Source organism: Sinocyclocheilus grahami, unplaced genomic scaffold (assembly GCF_001515645.1).
Source record: "Sinocyclocheilus grahami isolate Dianchi unplaced genomic scaffold, SAMN03320097.WGS_v1.1 scaffold804.1, whole genome shotgun sequence".
Lineage (NCBI taxonomy): Eukaryota > Metazoa > Chordata > Actinopteri > Cypriniformes > Cyprinidae > Sinocyclocheilus > Sinocyclocheilus grahami.
In genome coordinates this window covers 31,849-54,321 of record NW_015505983.1, presented here as the reverse complement: position 1 = coordinate 54,321, position 22,473 = coordinate 31,849, and the positions used below count along the sequence as shown (strand labels likewise).

Genomic DNA, 22,473 nt, shown 5'->3' with positions numbered 1-22,473 from the left:
TGGACTTCATGGCTTGGTTTGTGCTCTGACAAGCACTGTTAACTGTGGGACCTTATATAGACAGGTGTGTGCCTTTCCAAATCATGTTCAATCAACTGAATTTACCACAGGTGGACTCCAATCAAGTTGTAGAAACGTCTCAAGGATGAGCAGTGGAAACAGGATGCACCTGAGCTCAATTTTGAGTGTCATGGCAAAGGTTGCGAATACTTATGTACATATGATTTTTTCATTTTTTTATTTTGAATAGATTTGCAAAGATTTCAAACAAACTTCTTTCACGTTGTCATTATGGGGTATTGTTTTTAGAATTTGGAGAAAAATTATGAATTGAATCCATTTTGGAATAAGACTGTAACATAACAAAATGTGGAAAAAGTGAAGCGCTGTGAATACTTTCCGGATGCACTGTAAAACAATACATTGTTCTTTTATAGATCCTCTGCACTTATCTTTTTACTACTATGAATTGCTACCACAAGACAAGAAAAACCAGTTCAATCGTTAAAGTTTGAGTTTCGGATGAATCCCTTCATGTGTAATGACAGTGTTTTCATTGTCTGTGAGATAATGACTGTTTATGTAAGTTTTAGCATCCCATATATGACCAGTAGAGAATATAATTGCTTGCCTTCATTTAGATATCAATAAAATACAATGACAATATAAAGTATTATTTTACCAGATCAGATCATTTTGCAATTGCTGATATCAGTAATGCTGCTATCTAAAATATGGAGCAGATTTATGACTGTGCCACACCCAGTGCAAAGAAACACACTGAGCTTCTGCAACACATATGTAAGTAAGCAAAGAAACTAGAAGAACCATATTATAAAGTCAAAGGCAAAAAGAAGATGTAGGCTGCTTTAATCACAGTTTTTGATTAAAGTCCATATACATCTACATGTACACTCTTAAAAATAAAGGTGCTTCAAAAGGTTCTTCAAGCAATGCCATAGAAGAACCATTTTTGGTTCCACAAAGAACCATTCAGTCAAAGGTTCTTTAAAGAACCATCTCTTTCTTACCTTTTTATAATCTGAAGAACCTTCTTTCGCCACAAAGAACCTGTTGTGAAACAGAAAGTATCTTCAGATGTTAAAGGTTCTTTATGGAACCATTTAGACAAAAAGGTTCTTCTATGGCATCGTGAAGCACCTTTATTTTTAAGAGTGTATCATATTTCAATGTTTTCTACATTAATTTGAAAAAGTTCTGCATTCCTCGAGAAACTTCACTGCACTGACAATAAGGGACATGGTGATAGAAAGAAATTTGAAATGTATAGAAAAATTATGTTTTTTGTCATTTATTTATTATATTTTTTACATTTAATTTATATGTTTTTGCATTCATTCGCAAAAGTTTTTGTTACCCTGATAAACTGCAGTTTGCAAAAGTTTTGTATTCTTCAGAGAAACTTCACAAAATGATGATGGAAAATGATATGAAACCCCTAAAGGGACATGTTGATGGAATAATTATGAGATGGGAGGAAAAAAACATTTCAATGTTTTTGCATTCTCTCCCAAAGATTTTGCATGTGTTTGCTTGCAAACTCTTTTACGTATAATTTTCCTCCCATTTCATATTTTTATATCGGCCAATTAAAAAAATTAGGTTGGAGGGAAATCATTAGAATTTCTGTGATGGATCTATTGTTTTTTTCAGCAGGGTCGTTTCATGAGTAAAAGCAAATGAATTGAAATAAATGTTTTCCTTCCATATCTCTCTCAGTGCATTGCACATTTCCAGTTCGCCTCTTTTATCAGTAGAAAATTTTCACAGTGAAAGTAAAAGGCTGACTAAGACTCATTAATAGATTAACTCCTGCATTGCATGCTTACAAAAGCGTGCACATAAACATGTCCTTTAAATCGATATGCTCACGGTCTTGCATTAACAAGGTGATCTTTTAATCCAGGAAAACATTCTCTGAATTTGTGATTAAAAATAAAGCAAGAAAGAACTTGTTCGGAAGCAGCGCGTATGGATCAAATAAATCTTGTCATTCAGTATCTCATGAAATTCACATCATTCTACACCTTATAACTGCAGGCACATTCGCTCACTTAAACGCGATGAATCACTTGATACATAGCCTTCACTAAATTCATAAAGCACATTGTTTTCATTTGATTGTGTAATGACAGCTGTACAAGGGTACAATGTAACTTTGTAAATGTGTTCAAACTAGCAATTACGCTACTGATGTATCTTAATGCAACATTGACGCTTAAATAACTGCTGATAGAAATGAACCAGTTGAATTGCATGGTCATGCTTTCCAAAGCAATGCTGCAGCTCTCAGTTTAAACTTTCTTACACATAAGAGAATTTTCGGAGATAAAAGTAAGAACTTCTGGAGTGGCGTATCTGAGTCATGGCTTAAGCTCTCAGAAAAAGACTGTTACGCAAGACAATTAGCACCATGCCAGTATGTCTCCAGATGGCTCTTGTGCAATTTAAAAGTTCACTTTGGAAAATGTTTCTCTCACTCGTTCTGTTTTTGTTCTGTTCATGTTTGCAAAGACAAAGGGAGGTCTGTTCTGGGGAAGCTGGCAGCATTCCATGCGCAAGAGCCCATTTCACTGTGTGGTTTTAGCTCGCTGTTTATAAGTGTTTATCACATCCAGCACTTCGTTGCTTTGGAAACCCCGCTGGCAGGTGCAGGTCATCCTGTCAGAGCACTGTAACACAAACCTTATGGCTGTAACATGAGACCCTATGCAGACATGCATGGGAACATCAAGGTCTACACATCAAAACAATCACGTCCTGTGAAAAATGTTGCAGGTTATATATGCATTCATGTTTTAAGATAAGATGTGCATTTGTCTTGGTGTTTCTTGTCTTTTGCACATATCCCTGGGCTATGAGCTCTCACTCGGAGCTCATTCCAACAATTCATGTCATTTCACCTGCCAGATCCTCTGCCTCTAGGCATGTTGGGCGGAGAGTGAAGTTTTGAGTTCATATTCTCCCCTCACCCCCTCCTCCATCTTTACCTCCACCCACCCCTTACCTCATCCCACAAACATATAAAAATCAATCAGCCTCGTCTGTGCACCACATTCCCTCTCCTTCCAGCAAAAAGGCTCTCTCCTCTGCACCCCAGCAATGACGTCCTATAGCAGCCAAAGTTTCATGTCTTCTGGAGGGGGTTTCGGTGGAAGCTCCCTGCGGGGTGCTTCTATGGGAGGCTTGTCTCAGTCATCCATGATTGGTGGTGGAGGCGGTGGCCGTATAAGCGCCATGCGTGCTGGCAGCGTGTATGGGGGTGCAGGAGGCCACGGGGTCCGTATCTCCACCGGGGCAAGCACCTTTGCATCTGGTGGCGGCGGTGGTGGTAGAGCCGGCTTCGGCTTTGGTAGTGGCGCTGGTGGCGGAGCAGGGTTCAGCTTTGGTGGTGGCGCTGGTGGCGGAGCAGGGTTTGGCTTTGGTGGTGGCGCCGGAGGAGGCGATATGGACCTCAACGTGACTGTCAATGAGAAAGCGACCATGCAGAACCTAAACGACCGTCTGGGGACCTACCTGGAGAAGGTGCGCTTGCTGGAGAAGGCCAACGCAGATCTCGAGCTGAAGATCAGACAGTTTTTGGAGAACAAAACTTCACCTGCTGCGAGAGATTACTCTGCCTACCAGGCTACAATCAGCGACCTGCAAGATAAGGTACTGCTACTGTAAACATCTCGTGCACAAGATACTGTTTTCATAGCTGCAGGATTAAGGGTGTGGTCATGTTCTCATTGAGTTTTCTGCACATCAAATTGAAACAAAGCCATGTATTTCTGCCACGTACTGTTATGGGTTACCTCCCAAAATGGGTGCAACAGACAATATTTGCATGTAGATCTTAATAATGCATATTTGGAAGCTATGCATTTGCAAGAACATCATTATTTGTCTCTGACAGATCCAAGATGCCACTCGTGTCAATGGGGGAGTCTACCTGGCCGTCGATAACGCAAAGTTGGCCGCCGACGACTTCAAGACTAAGTAAATGCAAACCTACAGTGTATGCAACCCTTATACTTGGGGGAAAAGTTGCTAATAAGCCACTCTGTGTGATTCATTTAGGTATGAGAACGAGTTGGCCATGCGTCAATCTGTGGAAGCAGATATCGCTGGGCTGAAGAGACTCCTTGATGAGTTGACATTGTCAAGATCCGACCTGGAGATGCAGATTGAAGGCTTAAAGGAGGAGCTTATCTTCCTCAAGAAGAACCACGAGGAGGTAAAAACCTGTCAAATTCAATCATGCTGTTTGATTGCTATCAACATGACAAGCAAGATATTTTGATCATTCCAAAACAGACATGTTCCTCTGACCTTGCCATAAAATGAACTAACAAAGCTGTCAAATGTGATGCTGATAAGCGCTATAAATTTCAGGGAATGTGCCTCAGGGGTCATACATCATCTCAAGTTCTTCTTCTCTTTGTAGGAACTGGCAGCCATGCGCAGTCAGATGACTGGTTCAGTGAATGTGGAGGTGGATGCAGCACCTCAGGAGGATCTGAACCGTGTGATGGCTGAGATCCGAGAGCAGTACGAGGGAGTCGCTGCCAAAAACCGGCGCGAACTAGAGGCCTGGTTCCAAACCAAGGTAAAAGAGAGCACAAAACTAGCCTAGTTTTGGTCTTTGGCGACGCTTAACTAAACTCTGATTGTTGTTTATCTGCAGTCAGAGACACTGACTAAGGAGGTTGCGGCCAGTACAGAGACCCTCCAAGTGTCCAAGACTGAAATCACTGAGCTTAGACGCACCCTTCAAGGCCTGGAGATTGAGTTACAATCTGAACTCAGTAAAGTAAGTGTTTTAGGATCCATCTATACCAACATTTTAAGCCATTCTAAGCTGGTCTTAGCTGGTGTAATTGGTCTCCAAACTGATGCTTGTAGATATTTGTATAGGTTACCAAACCCCTCTGAAACCAGCAAACTAGACAATCCTGACAATGCTTGGAACCTGATAAGAAAAGCAATTCCATCTTAGGCTGGGTTAAGTTGTTTTTTTCAGCAGGCTGGTTGAACTTCTACCATTATTTACCCAACATATACTTATTAATCCAGTCTACGCTAATAAATACCACCTTATCTCTATTCTACAGAAAGCGTCTCTTGAGGGAACTCTCGCAGATACAGAAGCGCGTTACTCCATGCAGCTGACTCAAATACAGGCTCGCGTAACAAGTCTGGAGGAGCAGATCGTTCACCTCAGAGCCGACACGGACAGACAATCTCAGGAGTACAAAATGCTGTTGGACATCAAGACCCGGCTGGAGATGGAGATCGCGGAGTACAGGAGACTGCTGGACGGAGGAGCAACCAGGTAGGAGATGTTGGAAAACTGATAGTGATACTGTAAAATGAGCATTCTTTTTGGGTTTTGCCATTTCTGAAGAACTTATCAACACTTTCTCTCTTTTGTCAGTGTCACCACTACTAGTGGAGGAGGAGGAGGAGGAGGAGTGAGCTCAACCAAAACCGTCATGGTGAAGACCATTGTGGAAGACATTGTTGATGGGCAAGTGGTGTCAACTACTACAAAATAAACACCAAACACGACTGTCACACCAGTTTTCAGGCCTTCCACTGTGATCCACTTTTTGAGAATAAAATCAGTGATGCCGTGGTTTGTGTCATGTTAAATCTGTTTACTGTTTTAAGTCAATATCAAAGCATTGTTTCTGAAAGGTTGGTGATACATTTTGAGATTTGTGCTTGCAGTACATCAGGCATGTGATTGTCATTTAACAGAGAGCTGAAAATCAGACTGGTTTGCACAGAAAAAAAGTAATTCACATTCAGATAATCATGTTCATAATCTACCAAAAAAAGTAAACTTTTAATTGCTTCATTAACTGTGTAAGTGTGCAATACAGAGGTCTTAAACAGAAGGCATGAGTAAAGCATGTGGTGTCCACAGCTGCAGCGTGTTAGTCATCTCGCTCATTAACATCCACACTCTCGCTGCTCTCCAAGATCTTCCCATTCACGATGGTTTCCACCACTGTGATCGTTTTGGTGAAAATTTCTAAAAACAGACAAAAGGAGATGGTTAATTAGCAATGCACTAACAACGCTTCATAGTGGTGTAATATATTTAATATAAAAAATATATATTTTATTGTAAAACAGTCACTTACTGTGGGACTCCCTGTAAAAACAGACAGAGAGTTGGTGTCAGTAAAGCGTTTAAGAAGTGTAAGAAGTACACTTTTTAACTTTGAATTCAGCATCCACTAAACCACAAGATATTCAACTTCAACAAGATATTCAAGAAATGATTTTCTTGAGCATCACCTCTTATCTCCATCCAGCAGTCTCCTGTACTCTGCAATCTCACGCTCCAGTCTGGTCTTGACGTCCAGCAGCGTTTCGTACTCTTGCTTGTTGTTGCCAATGTTAGCATGAAATTGACTAAGCTGGTCCTCCAGGCTGGTAACAGTGGCCTGAAGCCTAGCCAACTGGTCCCCATAACGGGCCTGTGTTTCCTCCAGTTCACCGTCAAGGGCTGACCTCTGTGTATAGGCATTATATATATATATATATACATACATACCACCCACACACACAAACATGTATATATATATATATATATATATATATATATAAACATATCTATACTGTATATGCATACGTAGACTGCATTTAAATACATATATAATAATAATAATAATAATAATTGTTATAATAATTGTTATTTGGTGGTGCAGTAGGGTAGAATTACATGGAAACAGTGCTAATAATCTATACTTTTGAAACACTATCTCCTGTTTAAACAGTCTATCTCTTGTTCTTCTAAACGTGTAACCACAGGAAATTACAGCACATTCCCCCTTAAAACTTAAAGCTGGCAGAGCGCTGGTTGGTGAACTAGAGGGGGTGAGGCTGGAGCAAAAACAGCCTGGCACAACACTTTCTGCCAAGACATGTTGCCACAGACTTGGAAATTTGAATGCATTGCTTCTTCACTTTAACCTACAAGGTAGTATAGAAAAGCAAGTTTTGCATTACAAATAATTGTGTATTTATTTGTAATGCAGATAAATAAATACAAATAAATGTGTATTTATTTGTAGGTTTGTAGGGTGTGCAGGTTTACCATGCTCTGATGGGTCTGCAGTTCAATCTGTAGTCTTTGTAAGGTGTTTGTCAATTCCTTCAGCTCTGTTCTGCTGTTCTGAAGATCTTCATTTTGTGTGACCACCTCCTGTTGCACTGTGGCAATCTGCAGCCAACAAAAACAACTATAACATCACATCCATCCCACTATAAAACAGTATTTTGGCCTGTTAATCACAGATGAGCTACTAAGTCTATGTGGTTAAAACTGAAAACTCAAATCAGTTATTTTCAGAAGTATAAGACCTTATACACTGAAAGAAATGATACTACATTTTTTTAAGGTAAGTGGTTGTAAACTATTTATTTTAGCTACATTTAAAATAATAAAAAAAAATTTTTAAATAAAAAATAATGTTGATAGTTAGTAAACTAAATTTGTTTATTTAAATGTAGCTCAAATAAATTGTTTGCCACCACTTACATTAAAATATTCAGTAAATTCAATGAATATTTAAATTTTCTTAAGTTAAACAGTAGTTGTTGTGTCAAAATTTTACTTAGTGGAAAGACAAATTATCAAGAAAACCTGAGTAAAAGTAAAGGTTTCCGCATTTCAATTGTTCTTAAATAAAGATTAAAATTATTGTCTTTTTTCTTATAAGAAGTCATGATAACCTGCCATATATGTACTTTGCATTTCAAAAATAGAAATGAAGAACTGGGTAAAAGTGCAGGGATTCAGTTTCAGAGTACTCAAGACACCAAAAATAATACTTAAATGTAATAAAGTCACTTAAGTACAGATGCATTTGTGGTTTTAACTTCACCTTGGTCTCATACCAGGACTCCAGCTCTTTACGGTTTTTCTCAGTCGCAGCCTCATAGTGTTGTCTGATCTCAGTCATGGCCTGGTTCAGGTCCATAGAGGGTGCTGCATCCACACACACGTTCACCTGACCTCCAGCCTCAGCACTAGCCAGAGACATCTCCTGTGAAAAAACACATATCAGAAAATGTGTGATCTGGCACAGAGGTGGTATATATATATATATATATATATATATATATATATATATATATATATATATATATATATAAACATATCTATACTGTATATGCATACGTAGACTGCATTTAAATACATATATAATAATAATAATAATAATAATTGTTATAATAATTGTTATTTGGTGGTGCAGTAGGGTAGAATTACATGGAAACAGTGCTAATAATCTATACTTTTGAAACACTATCTCCTGTTTAAACAGTCTATCTCTTGTTCTTCTAAACGTGTAACCACAGGAAATTACAGCACATTCCCCCTTAAAACTTAAAGCTGGCAGAGCGCTGGTTGGTGAACTAGAGGGGGTGAGGCTGGAGCAAAAACAGCCTGGCACAACACTTTCTGCCAAGACATGTTGCCACAGACTTGGAAATTTGAATGCATTGCTTCTTCACTTTAACCTACAAGGTAGTATAGAAAAGCAAGTTTTGCATTACAAATAATTGTGTATTTATTTGTAATGCAGATAAATAAATACAAATAAATGTGTATTTATTTGTAGGTTTGTAGGGTGTGCAGGTTTACCATGCTCTGATGGGTCTGCAGTTCAATCTGTAGTCTTTGTAAGGTGTTTGTCAATTCCTTCAGCTCTGTTCTGCTGTTCTGAAGATCTTCATTTTGTGTGACCACCTCCTGTTGCACTGTGGCAATCTGCAGCCAACAAAAACAACTATAACATCACATCCATCCCACTATAAAACAGTATTTTGGCCTGTTAATCACAGATGAGCTACTAAGTCTATGTGGTTAAAACTGAAAACTCAAATCAGTTATTTTCAGAAGTATAAGACCTTATACACTGAAAGAAATGATACTACATTTTTTTAAGGTAAGTGGTTGTAAACTATTTATTTTAGCTACATTTAAAATAATAAAAAAAATTTTTTAAATAAAAAATAATGTTGATAGTTAGTAAACTAAATTTGTTTATTTAAATGTAGCTCAAATAAATTGTTTGCCACCACTTACATTAAAATATTCAGTAAATTCAATGAATATTTAAATTTTCTTAAGTTAAACAGTAGTTGTTGTGTCAAAATTTTACTTAGTGGAAAGACAAATTATCAAGAAAACCTGAGTAAAAGTAAAGGTTTCCGCATTTCAATTGTTCTTAAATAAAGATTAAAATTATTGTCTTTTTTCTTATAAGAAGTCATGATAACCTGCCATATATGTACTTTGCATTTCAAAAATAGAAATGAAGAACTGGGTAAAAGTGCAGGGATTCAGTTTCAGAGTACTCAAGACACCAAAAATAATACTTAAATGTAATAAAGTCACTTAAGTACAGATGCATTTGTGGTTTTAACTTCACCTTGGTCTCATACCAGGACTCCAGCTCTTTACGGTTTTTCTCAGTCGCAGCCTCATAGTGTTGTCTGATCTCAGTCATGGCCTGGTTCAGGTCCATAGAGGGTGCTGCATCCACACACACGTTCACCTGACCTCCAGCCTCAGCACTAGCCAGAGACATCTCCTGTGAAAAAACACATATCAGAAAATGTGTGATCTGGCACAGAGGTGGGTTGTATTATGAATGCTGACGTGGCATTAATCATCTATTTGCAGATTTAAGAGGAATAGAAGTGGGAGTGGTGGGATGAGCCTAGTCTTTTAATCCCAAGCATGTCTGGACGATATCAGGAGAAAATGAGCTTTTCCCTGGTTGATTTCTGTTTATTATGCAACAAATTTATTGCTGTAAATTTGCGAAAAGTTTTCTTTAGCATGCGCCTGAGTGCATTTACGCATGAACGATGACCTTACAGAGACCCAAGAGGCCCAGTGATATTACTGTTTAGTTTAAAATGATGTAATGGAATGGAAAACCCCAGCAGAGCAGGCAGCTGAAGAACAAGAGGAAAAAGGAAAAATTGAAGGAAGGAAGGAAGGAACACTCTTAATGACCCTGTGTTTTTCTGGTGTGGAAACTGTTATCTTTGAAAAGGCCGATTGTGTGCAGCTCCAGAACCATCCAGAACAGAATCACTTTCCGTATTTGTCTTTCAATTGTTTTAAGCAAAAAAAAAGAAAAAATCCAAATAAAAAACAAATTTTCCTTTCATTTAGTTTAGAAAACTATATTCAGTTTAGAACACATACTGTTAAAATGTTTGGGATCACTATGATTTATTTTCACATAAACAAACAGAATCCTTATTTGTCTTCACAATGGACTTCTAGGGACAGACTCCCAGAAACTGGGCGTTTACACTTACAGTGATTTGCAGTGACAAAGAAACAGCATTCGTTTTCAATAATAGTTGATAATGGGCAATATTGAATCACCCCTTGGATCTCAAGAGGTAGCAGGTCAAAAATGCATTGTCTTATTGCAATAACTTCTAGATATTATATCATATTGTATCTTAATGTAGATATGCAAAACAGTCCAGTTTTATCAGTCACAGTAATTAGAATAATGGTGGTGAAGTATTTGTATATATGCTAAACTAGCAGTCTAATCCGCTAACAGTATGCAAAGGTACAGGCTAACCATTTAGCTTGCAAGCTAACTTTAAAAATATATAATGCAGCCCAGAGACCCAAGAGGCCCAGTGATATTACTGTTTAGTTTAAAATGATGTAATGGAATGGAAAACCCCAGCAGAGCAGGCAGCTGAAGAACAAGAGGAAAAAGGAAAAATTGAAGGAAGGAAGGAAGGAACACTCTTAATGACCCTGTGTTTTTCTGGTGTGGAAACTGTTATCTTTGAAAAGGCCGATTGTGTGCAGCTCCAGAACCATCCAGAACAGAATCACTTTCCGTATTTGTCTTTCAATTGTTTTAAGCAAAAAAAAAGAAAAAATCCAAATAAAAAACAAATTTTCCTTTCATTTAGTTTAGAAAACTATATTCAGTTTAGAACACATACTGTTAAAATGTTTGGGATCACTATGATTTATTTTCACTATGATTTTCTGATACTTTTTTCAGCAAGGATGCATTAAATTGACTAAAAATGCAGTAAAGACAAAATAAATGATATTTTAAATAAATGTTGCTTTTCAAACTTGTTGTTCATCAAAGAGTCCTGAAAAAAAAGACATTATATAATGGTTGCCACACTTTAAGCAGTGCAACCATTTTCAGCTGCAATAATTTATGTCTGAAAAATCAGGTTTGCAATCACAGGGAAAAAATGCAAAATATATTAAAACTAGTGCTGTCAAACTATTAATCGCGATTAATCGCATCCAAAATAAACGTTTTTGTTTACGTAATATATGTGTACTGAGTATATTTATTATGTATATATAAATACACACACATGCACGTATATATTTAAGAGAAATGTGTTGTGTTTATATACTAAATATATTGATATATAATATAAATTATATGAATGTAAATATATACATGTAAATACAGGTAAATATTTTCAAAATATATACTGCATATGTGTGTATTTATATATAACATAATAAATATACACAGTACACACATATATATATGTAAACAAAAACTTTTATTTTGGATGCGGTTAATCGCGATTAATCGTTTGACAGCACTAATTAAAACACAAAACACTAATACAATATTGCTGTTTTTACTGTATTTTGGACAAAAAGCAGCACTGGTGAACACGAGAGTCTTGTTATATAAGAAATCCTAAAATTTTTGTGTATAAAATATACGACGGCGTATACATTATCACTCTTTTATATCAATGTTTTAATATATTTATGGTATGCAACTGAATCTACAAGTTTCAAAGTTTGTGTGTCACTGTGAAATATAAGGTAATCTTATATCTGGATATGAGTTACAGGTTTTTAAGAGCTGTGCTGTGTTCAGTGAGCACCAGGGTGTGCGCCCGTCTGTTTGTGGAAAGGCTGGAATGTGAGGAGTGGTGGAATCTCACACTGAGAGAAGATCCACGTCTACTTTTGAATTAAGTAGACCTTTCAGAAAGCATAAACAAACAGAATCCTTATTTGTCTTCACAATGGACTTCTAGGGACAGACTCCCAGAAACTGGGCGTTTACACTTACAGTGATTTGCAGTGACAAAGAAACAGCATTCGTTTTCAATAATAGTTGATAATGGGCAATATTGCATCCCCCTTGGATCTCAAGAGGTAGCAGGTCAAAAATGCATTGTCTTATTGCAATAACTTCTAGATATTATATCATATTGTATCTTAATGTAGATATGCAAAACAGTCCAGTTTTATCAGTCACAGTAATTAGAATAATGGTGGTGAAGTACTTGTATATATGCTAAGCTAGCAGTCTAATCCGCTAACAGTATGCAAAGGTACAGGCTAACCATTTAGCTTGCAAGCTAACTTTAAAAATATATAATGTAGCCTAATCTAATGGTGTGTGCACACCAAAAGCGAAGCAAATATTTGCATTACTTGCTCTAGATTAGCTCTGATGGGTCTGCAGTTCAATCTGTAGTCTTTGTAAGGTGTTTGTCAATTCCTTCAGCTCTGTTCTGCTGTTCTGAAGATCTTCATTTTGTGTGACCACCTCCTGTTGCACTGTGGCAATCTGCAGCCAACAAAAACAACTATAACATCACATCCATCCCACTATAAAACAGTATTTTGGCCTGTTAATCACAGATGAGCTACTAAGTCTATGTGGTTAAAACTGAAAACTCAAATCAGTTATTTTCAGAAGTATAAGACCTTATACACTGAAAGAAATGATACTACATTTTTTTAAGGTAAGTGGTTGTAAACTATTTATTTTAGCTACATTTAAAATAATAAAAAAAATTTTTTAAATAAAAAATAATGTTGATAGTTAGTAAACTAAATTTGTTTATTTAAATGTAGCTCAAATAAATTGTTTGCCACCACTTACATTAAAATATTCAGTAAATTCAATGAATATTTAAATTTTCTTAAGTTAAACAGTAGTTGTTGTGTCAAAATTTTACTTAGTGGAAAGACAAATTATCAAGAAAACCTGAGTAAAAGTAAAGGTTTCCGCATTTCAATTGTTCTTAAATAAAGATTAAAATTATTGTCTTTTTTCTTATAAGAAGTCATGATAACCTGCCATATATGTACTTTGCATTTCAAAAATAGAAATGAAGAACTGGGTAAAAGTGCAGGGATTCAGTTTCAGAGTACTCAAGACACCAAAAATAATACTTAAATGTAATAAAGTCACTTAAGTACAGATGCATTTGTGGTTTTAACTTCACCTTGGTCTCATACCAGGACTCCAGCTCTTTACGGTTTTTCTCAGTCGCAGCCTCATAGTGTTGTCTGATCTCAGTCATGGCCTGGTTCAGGTCCATAGAGGGTGCTGCATCCACACACACGTTCACCTGACCTCCAGCCTCAGCACTAGCCAGAGACATCTCCTGTGAAAAAACACATATCAGAAAATGTGTGATCTGGCACAGAGGTGGGTTGTATTATGAATGCTGACGTGGCATTAATCATCTATTTGCAGATTTAAGAGGAATAGAAGTGGGAGTGGTGGGATGAGCCTAGTCTTTTAATCCCAAGCATGTCTGGACGATATCAGGAGAAAATGAGCTTTTCCCTGGTTGATTTCTGTTTATTATGCAACAAATTTATTGCTGTAAATTTGCGAAAAGTTTTCTTTAGCATGCGCCTGAGTGCATTTACGCATGAACGATGACCTTACAGAGACCCAAGAGGCCCAGTGATATTACTGTTTAGTTTAAAATGATGTAATGGAATGGAAAACCCCAGCAGAGCAGGCAGCTGAAGAACAAGAGGAAAAAGGAAAAATTGAAGGAAGGAAGGAAGGAACACTCTTAATGACCCTGTGTTTTTCTGGTGTGGAAACTGTTATCTTTGAAAAGGCCGATTGTGTGCAGCTCCAGAACCATCCAGAACAGAATCACTTTCCGTATTTGTCTTTCAATTGTTTTAAGCAAAAAAAAAGAAAAAATCCAAATAAAAAACAAATTTTCCTTTCATTTAGTTTAGAAAACTATATTCAGTTTAGAACACATACTGTTAAAATGTTTGGGATCACTATGATTTATTTTCACTATGATTTTCTGATACTTTTTTCAGCAAGGATGCATTAAATTGACAAAAAATGCAGTAAAGACAAAATAAATGATATTTTAAATAAATGTTGCTTTTCAAACTTGTTGTTCATCAAAGAGTCCTGGAAAAAAAGACATTATATAATGGTTGCCACACTTTAAGCAGTGCAACCATTTTCAGCTGCAATAATTTATGTCTGAAAAATCAGGTTTGCAATCACAGGGAAAAAATGCAAAATATATTAAAACTAGTGCTGTCAAACTATTAATCGCGATTAATCGCATCCAAAATAAACGTTTTTGTTTACGTAATATATGTGTACTGAGTATATTTATTATGTATATATAAATACACACACATGCACGTATATATTTAAGAGAAATGTGTTGTGTTTATATACTAAATATATTGATATATAATATAAATTATATGAATGTAAATATATACATGTAAATACAGGTAAATATTTTCAAAATATATACTGCATATGTGTGTATTTATATATAACATAATAAATATACACAGTACACACACATATATATGTAAACAAAAACTCTTATTTTGGATGCGGTTAATCGCGATTAATCGTTTGACAGCACTAATTAAAACACAAAACACTAATACAATATTGCTGTTTTTACTGTATTTTGGACAAAAAGCAGCACTGGTGAACACGAGAGTCTTGTTATATAAGAAATCCTAAAATTTTTGTGTATAAAATATACGACGGCGTATACATTATCACTCTTTTATATCAATGTTTTAATATATTTATGGTATGCAACTGAATCTACAAGTTTCAAAGTTTGTGTGTCACTGTGAAATATAAGGTAATCTTATATCTGGATATGAGTTACAGGTTTTTAAGAGCTGTGCTGTGTTCAGTGAGCACCAGGGTGTGCGCCCGTCTGTTTGTGGAAAGGCTGGAATGTGAGGAGTGGTGGAATCTCACACTGAGAGAAGATCCACGTCTACTTTTGAATTAAGTAGACCTTTCAGAAAGCATAAACAAACAGAATCCTTATTTGTCTTCACAATGGACTTCTAGGGACAGACTCCCAGAAACTGGGCGTTTACACTTACAGTGATTTGCAGTGACAAAGAAACAGCATTCGTTTTCAATAATAGTTGATAATGGGCAATATTGCATCCCCCTTGGATCTCAAGAGGTAGCAGGTCAAAAATGCATTGTCTTATTGCAATAACTTCTAGATATTATATCATATTGTATCTTAATGTAGATATGCAAAACAGTCCAGTTTTATCAGTCACAGTAATTAGAATAATGGTGGTGAAGTACTTGTATATATGCTAAGCTAGCAGTCTAATCCGCTAACAGTATGCAAAGGTACAGGCTAACCATTTAGCTTGCAAGCTAACTTTAAAAATATATAATGTAGCCTAATCTAATGGTGTGTGCACACCAAAAGCGAAGCAAATATTTGCATTACTTGCTCTAGATTAGGCCTACTTGCAAGATGTTTTTTGCGAATAAAAACAATAAAAAATATTTTTTGTCATTAAGCTCTTTGCTGATTGGCTTGCGCGACAACGCGTCATGCGAATTTTCAGCTCGAGTTGAAATTTTTCAACTTGCGCAGAAGACGCAAATGAGGCGAATATCGTGCCAAACGTGTCGGCAAATTCGCGTCATTCGCGGCACCCGCCGAGAATTCGTGTCTATTCGCGTCTTTGCATTTACTTTGTGTCTAATCTACTCGAGCAAATAATTAAATTCGCTTTTGGTGTGCACACACCATAAAAATTTAGATTAGGGAACACATATTCACTTGCTATTTACTAAGAGTTTTTGCTGCTTTTGATAGTAACTAGGGTACAGTAGTTGTTGTAGTGGTTTTATTTAGGTACTATTTAGGTAGAATAGACTAAGCCATTAATATGTGCTTTGTAAGTACTAAAAAACAACCAATATGCTAGTAATGCCCTCACCAAAAAGTAGTATACTTCAAGTTTATTTTAGTAAGTATACTTAAGTAAAGTTCAAGTATATTTTTAAGTATACTTTATGTAGTGAGTATACAAATATCAGTGTACTAGTAGTATACTTGTAAGTGTACTATTTCAATACTCCTTGGGACTAAATTGGCCCACTTTCTAGTATATAAAAGTATACTTTTAAGTATAACAGTAGTAAACTTTGAGTACACAACTAGTTTACATCAAAATGTTTAGTTTGTACTGCAACTATACTAAAAATGAAGCTTTAGTGTTACTTCTGGCAGGTCACGTGAGTCAAGCTTGCATCAGCTGATTCTCAGCTGATCACATCTACCTATAGGAATACGACACCTATTGCGGCATTCCTATATAAGCTGTATTCAGTATTATTCAGCAGCTTTTCAGCTTGCTTCGGAGCAAATTAAGCATCGCTGCTCGCAAATCAAACTGTTGCAGTAAACTACTAGTTTAGTAGTTTTATACTGCAAGTATACTCGTAAGTTTTCTTTAAGTTAACTTTACATCATACTTGAAGTATACTACTATGTCCCTATTTAGGTATTAATTTGAATATATTTTGTTACATGAATATCTGAACATACAAACATCAAAAGAACAGGGTATCTGCTTGTAAACAAAAACATTTTACTCTAGCTTCATGCATTCTTTTTTAAACACTTGAATGTGGATAAGTTTCATAAATAAAAAATAAAGAAATAAACAACATTTTGAACAAAAAGCTGAAAAAAGACTATGAATTGGATTCAGAATGATAATCAAAGCGTAGATAGAGTCGATCAACACCCCAAAGCTTGACAGTCATTATTACCGCTTCATTGGTCGACATTACATCAACTTTACACAGTTTTGATGCTGTTTTATGTCTGATGATTGTGTTAGAATACATGTGGAAGCATCTGTTGTTTCGGTTTCTTCTTCACTTGTGTTTTCACTATGGCGATATTTACTGAATACAGTGCGGGGTAAATGTTTCCAGGTTACTTGTGCTTATATAACAGCTTTGTGTAAAACAGGAATCAGCTTGTGGGTGGAATATCTGAATGGCCAGTCGCATGGGCAATGCCCTAAATAGAAATCCTGTCATGGCAATATTACCGCTGTTTACATGCTAGAATTTGCTCTTTATGAATAGATAATAATACACTGTGCAACTAAATAACAATCAGCTGAGTTCTGATTCTGGTTCTTTTTTTAAAGAGACAGAACGGGCATATAACCACACTGAAGACTGCTCAGCGAGGCAAAGATGGGAAATATGTGTCATTTATCGTACCTCCTCGTGGTTTCTCCTCAGTATGATGAGCTCCTCGTTCAGAGCCTCAGTCTGCATCTCCAGATCCGACCGCCTCAAGCTACACTCATCCAGAAGTTTCCTCAGATTGGCGATGTCGGCTTCAATGGCCCTACACATGGCCAGCTCATTCTCATACCTGCGGCGATGGTTCACAGAATTTATTACCATTTAATGACCAATTAAAACAATCGTAAGACATAAATACTCAGTTTCTCACTTTAGCTTAAAGTCATCAGCAGCCAGTTTGGCATTATCCGCAGCCAGGATTAATGTGGCATTGTCCTGGGAAGCTAATTGAATCTGCCAGTACAAAAGAGACATTTTTTGTATTATACAGATGGTTATACACAAACAGCAGGTGCCAATGATGATTTTTTTTGGTAGGTTACAAAAAATACGCCCTCAGAACACTGAATTCCAAATGAGAGGAAAAAAGTGGATTAGTCTATTGCACAATAAACATTCTGGCACCTGGAGTCATTTTATTTTTAGAAGTGGTTGTTGGTGTGGAATTCAGTACAGACACAGAATGTGGAACAAAAGTCAACTCTGACAACAAACTTGTTCAGTCTGTTTCTTAACATATATTTGTCAAGATGCCATCGCAGACTAGTCAGTCAGTGAATATATATATATATTTGTTTTAGCTCTTAGTTTATATATATATATATATATAGAAACTGTACATTGCTAAATACAAATGCCACAAGCCAATTCGTGTTCTGTTGTCAGTGTTACTTATATAATATTAGAGTATTAATATTTTGATTTTTTTTATATTTTCAGTTTACTGTTGTTATGTGCTTCTGTCATGTTTATTAGTTTTTAAAATTTCTGTTTAGTTTTAGTTTTAGTACTTAAACTTATATTTAAATTTGTTGACAAGGCAAGGTGTCACTAATATTTTTTTAAGTTAGAATTGTCTTTATATTTTAGTTTTGCTTTATTTTAATTATTGACGATAAAACTATGTTTTTAGTTTCACCGTACAGAGAAGTACAATAACGTCATGTCTGCATATCATGCCTCAAATAGCATGTCAGGTCATCCTCTTTGCCTGAAAACCCAGAACTCCTCTCTCCATTCTGAACTTACTTTGCTCCTCAGGTCCTTGATGGTGTCCAGGAAGATGGTGTGGTCGAATGTGACATCAGGGCGATTTTCATACCACTCCCTGATCTTCTGCTCCAGCTCAGCGTTGGCCTTCTCCAGTGAACGCACCTTCTCTAGGTAGGAGGCTAGGCGGTTATTCAAATTCTGCATGGTGGCCTTCTCGTCAATGGACGGGTCTAAACCATCAGCTAGGTTGAAGGCCCTTGGTGAAGACAGGGACGAGGAGATCCGGGTTCCTCGACCACCGGCTCCTCCATATACACTGATGGTTCTGGAAGAGGGGTAAGACATAGGGCCGTTCAGGTCTCAAGCACGTAAGTGGGAAACAAGACACAGAAGCAAATGCTTGACTGTGACTTTGTCAGTTTCAAAAAATCTTTAAATACCTGCGTAGGATGGGGGAGGGGAGTGGATGTTTTGCTTTCCTAGGAACAGATGGGTATGAACCCTTGTTCTCTAGCACCTGAAGGTCAACATTTTTTATGCCGTTCAAAGTCAAAATGTGATATTTCTTGTCCTGGACTGAATTATCAAGAATTTTTATCATAACATTTCCATTAATCTGAGAACTAAATGTTTTTTTTAAAATGAACACACCCAAGTGTAGCACATGGTCAAAGGTCTTGTTGTATGTCAAAACAATAGATCCCTATCGTGGCCTACAGAATCAGTGAATGACTGCTGAAAAACTGAAGATAATAGAACTGGAAGGGCAATAGACATTTTTTGAGAGCCAATTTTAAGCCATACTGTAATAAAGTATTTAAATCAGCACAAGAAATAATGCAGAAATTAAAAGAATAATAAATAATAATGTATATTATTTAATAATTGTGCTCATTGACTGAGATGACTAAACACCATTCCTTTTACCACTAAAAGGCAGGCCATTTAAGCCTAAATTTATCTTCTCATAAAACATCCTCGCAGGCTATTATATTACAGCTATTAACAAAAAGTGCAAGGTAATTTTTAATTTTCTTTTTTTAATGGTGGCATTTGTCTTTGGTTTATTACACTTGAGATTATGGTTAGTCCACAGGTTAAAGCGATCTCCCACTCCCAAAGGAATGCGATTTCGACGGAGGGTTTTGGCCTAATATAGCAATTGTGCTAACCCTGGCCACCCTGCCTGGGTTATCTTATTTCACGTTACTCTCTGCTCATATAGGGTTAACAGTAAATCCTGGATATTCATACACTGACGTTTCACACTGTACATTGCTAAACCCTGGGTTAACATTCTTATTTGCATATTAGCTGTGTCAGTGTCATTGATTGGACGAATGCAGACATGTGCGTAACATGCTTATAACGGCACTAGCACTGCTGAATGGACTTTTTGGTGAAATATCCACCTTTTTCTTTCCGTAAAAGCAGGCGCAGCCATTTGTAATTTCTATGGGTCTAGCTTCCGGTCTCATCCGTGTCCAGCTATTTTTAGCTGTACAAAACAGCTTGTTTTGCTGCTTGATATTGAAAACTAGTTTGCCTTTCCATATGATTTCAAAGAGGTCATATGATGCTGCTAAAAATAACATTATTTTGTGTATTTGGTGTAATGAAATGTGTTTATGCAGTTTAAGGTTAAAAAAACACATTATTTTCCACATACTGTACATTATTGTTTCTCCTCTATGCCCTGCCTTTCTGAAACACGTCGATTTTTACAAAGCTCATCGGTCTGAAAAGCGAGGTGTGCTCTGATTGGCCAGCTATCCAGTGCGTTGTGATTGGCGTGCTAACCCTGGCCACCCTGCCTGGGTTATCTTATTTCACGTTACTCTCTGCTCATATAGGGTTAACAGTAAATCCTGGATATTCATACACTGACGTTTCACACTGTACATTGCTAAACCCTGGGTTAACATTCTTATTTGCATATTAGCTGTGTCAGTGTCATTGATTGGACGAATGCAGACATGTGCGTAACATGCTTATAACGGCACTAGCACTGCTGAATGGACTTTTTGGTGAAATATCCACCTTTTTCTTTCCGTAAAAGCAGGCGCAGCCATTTGTAATTTCTATGGGTCTAGCTTCCGGTCTCATCCGTGTCCAGCTATTTTTAGCTGTACAAAACAGCTTGTTTTGCTGCTTGATATTGAAAACTAGTTTGCCTTTCCATATGATTTCAAAGAGGTCATATGATGCTGCTAAAAATAACATTATTTTGTGTATTTGGTGTAATGAAATGTGTTTATGCAGTTTAAGGTTAAAAAAACACATTATTTTCCACATACTGTACATTATTGTTTCTCCTCTATGCCCTGCCTTTCTGAAACACGTCGATTTTTACAAAGCTCATCGGTCTGAAAAGCGAGGTGTGCTCTGATTGGCCAGCTATCCAGTGCGTTGTGATTGGCCGGATACCTCAAGCGTGTGACGGAAATGTTACGCCCCTTACCATACTGTGATGATGCCGTGTCCGGCCGGAGCGATGATTCAAGAATATGAAAACCCATTATAAACGAGGCATTCGTTGCATCCAGTGGGGACATAATTACGGATTATAATGACTTATACTGTCTTTTTACGCGTTGCGTTGCATCGCGCCGCGTTAACATAAAACCATGTCTGCATTTGTGATCGGAGAAATGACAAACAACAAGTGCTACTCTACACTGCTCAAAACTCGCGTTTGAATCGTCAGTGGCAAATTCTTTAAATATAAAAAAACGTACTTACAGTCTGTAAGTCAGAACAGCCGGCATTGTAATCTACTCTACCAGGATCAGGAAACAGTCCTCCATAAAATGCACTGCACACATCTGAATATTTGAGTTGAACTGTTCTGCAACAGTGTTGTAAATACAACTTAACCACTGATTTCTAGTCGTGTCCTCTTTTGGAAGGCCAAACAAAGTAGTTTCGCTTTCACAATGAAATAGCGTCACACACATAGACTGTATAAAAACATGGACGTAGTTTCCGTGACGTCACCCGTAGGGTTCCGAAGAGAGTTCTTGAAGCTCAAAAGTGGGCAGAGCCAGCTGTCGCCATCTTGGCAGTGCGTCACTCCCGGATAATCGAAAATGAGCAAAGAGGCGGGAGCTGGTTGTTGAAACCACGCCCACCTAGCTCAATGGTGGTGACAGCAGCAGCAATCCACTTGTCACTCAAGTGGCCACGCCCTTAATTATGCAGAACTTTAAGGCTTAATATAATTTAAATGGATGAGTGAAAATTCACCCTCCCTCACAATTGTCAGGAAGGGCAAAATTAGCTATATAGACCAAAATAATTTTTTGAACCAGGCTGTAAACATGTTTTTTTCTGCTGTAAAGTTGGGCATTTTAACATGGGGAGTCTATGGGATTGACTCCCTTTTGCAGCCAGCCTCTAGCGGCCAGTTGACGAATTACAGTTTAAGTCACTTCCTTGTTGGCTTCATGAGAGAGAGCGGGAGGTTGCCGCTTGGTCACACACCGCGGCCTTGAGTGAGCAGAGGCGGGCGCACACACCGCGGCCTTGAGTGAGCAGAGGCGGCTTTGGAAGACCAACCAAAGTAGTTTAGCTTTCACAACGAAGCACACAGCTCCTTCACGACATGGCAGCGGTGGCGGCGGCAACAACAATACTACAGTGAGAATAAATTACACCTTCTTTCTTTGCGTGAACATTTGGGCGGCGTTATGCAAATATTCCCACATCGTGATGTAGACATGTGGGGGTGTGTTAGAACGAGCTGTTTTAGGTAGGTGTGGTTGACTCTTAACTTTTATAAAGAATATCTCTATGGATTTGAGACTTTAGTCTTTGCAACTTTACAGATCTTCTATATGCACCAAGAGCTTGTAACACTCCAAAGAGAAAGGAAAAATTTAAATCGCATCATATGACCCCTTTAATGTATTATCTTAATTATGAACACACTGGTTTGTAGTGCAAACAGTTTTACTGTTTACTGCATGTTGTTATTCTTCTCGTTATTTCCCTATAGTGGCTAATGAAC

At 37.2% G+C, this 22,473-nt stretch overlaps 2 protein-coding genes across 2 annotated transcripts; one reads left to right on the top strand and one right to left on the bottom strand.

Annotated features, from left to right (window-relative positions):
* Positions 1 to 3,069: 3,069 nt before the first annotated feature.
* On the top strand, positions 3,070 to 5,641 carry LOC107562073 (keratin, type I cytoskeletal 50 kDa-like). Its single transcript, XM_016246636.1, has 7 exons — positions 3,070 to 3,675; positions 3,920 to 4,002; positions 4,084 to 4,240; positions 4,451 to 4,612; positions 4,691 to 4,816; positions 5,118 to 5,338; positions 5,441 to 5,641. The coding sequence occupies exons 1-7, from the start codon at positions 3,124 to 3,126 to the stop codon at positions 5,559 to 5,561; spliced, it is 1,422 nt and encodes a 473-aa protein (XP_016102122.1). The 5' UTR covers positions 3,070 to 3,123; the 3' UTR covers positions 5,562 to 5,641.
* An 89-nt stretch (positions 5,642 to 5,730) lies between these two features.
* On the bottom strand, positions 5,731 to 18,809 carry LOC107562078 (keratin, type I cytoskeletal 42-like). Its single transcript, XM_016246641.1, has 8 exons — positions 18,501 to 18,809; positions 17,623 to 17,705; positions 17,385 to 17,541; positions 13,306 to 13,467; positions 8,666 to 8,791; positions 6,313 to 6,530; positions 6,156 to 6,166; positions 5,731 to 6,043 (listed from the first exon to the last, which is right to left on the bottom strand). Exons 1-8 carry the CDS (start codon positions 18,807 to 18,809, stop codon positions 5,946 to 5,948), a joined length of 1,164 nt encoding a protein of 387 aa, XP_016102127.1. The 3' UTR covers positions 5,731 to 5,945.
* Positions 18,810 to 22,473: the final 3,664 nt, after the last annotated feature.

Excerpts from the sequence above, each read along its gene's own strand:
- LOC107562078 (XM_016246641.1), bottom strand. The coding sequence starts at position 18,809 with ATGTCTTACCCCTCTTCCAGAACCATCAGTGTATATGGAGGAGCCGGT. Across the intron at positions 13,468-17,384 it reads TGAGGAGAAACCACGAGGAG|GAGATGTCTCTGGCTAGTGC; the intron begins GTACGATAAATG and ends GTTTTTTCACAG. Across the intron at positions 8,792-13,305 it reads AGTCCTGGTATGAGACCAAG|ATTGCCACAGTGCAACAGGA; the intron begins GTGAAGTTAAAA and ends TGTTGGCTGCAG.
- LOC107562073 (XM_016246636.1), top strand. The coding sequence starts at position 3,124 with ATGACGTCCTATAGCAGCCAAAGTTTCATGTCTTCTGGAGGGGGTTTC. Across the intron at positions 4,613-4,690 it reads AGGCCTGGTTCCAAACCAAG|TCAGAGACACTGACTAAGGA; the intron begins GTAAAAGAGAGC and ends GTTTATCTGCAG. Across the intron at positions 4,817-5,117 it reads TACAATCTGAACTCAGTAAA|AAAGCGTCTCTTGAGGGAAC; the intron begins GTAAGTGTTTTA and ends TCTATTCTACAG.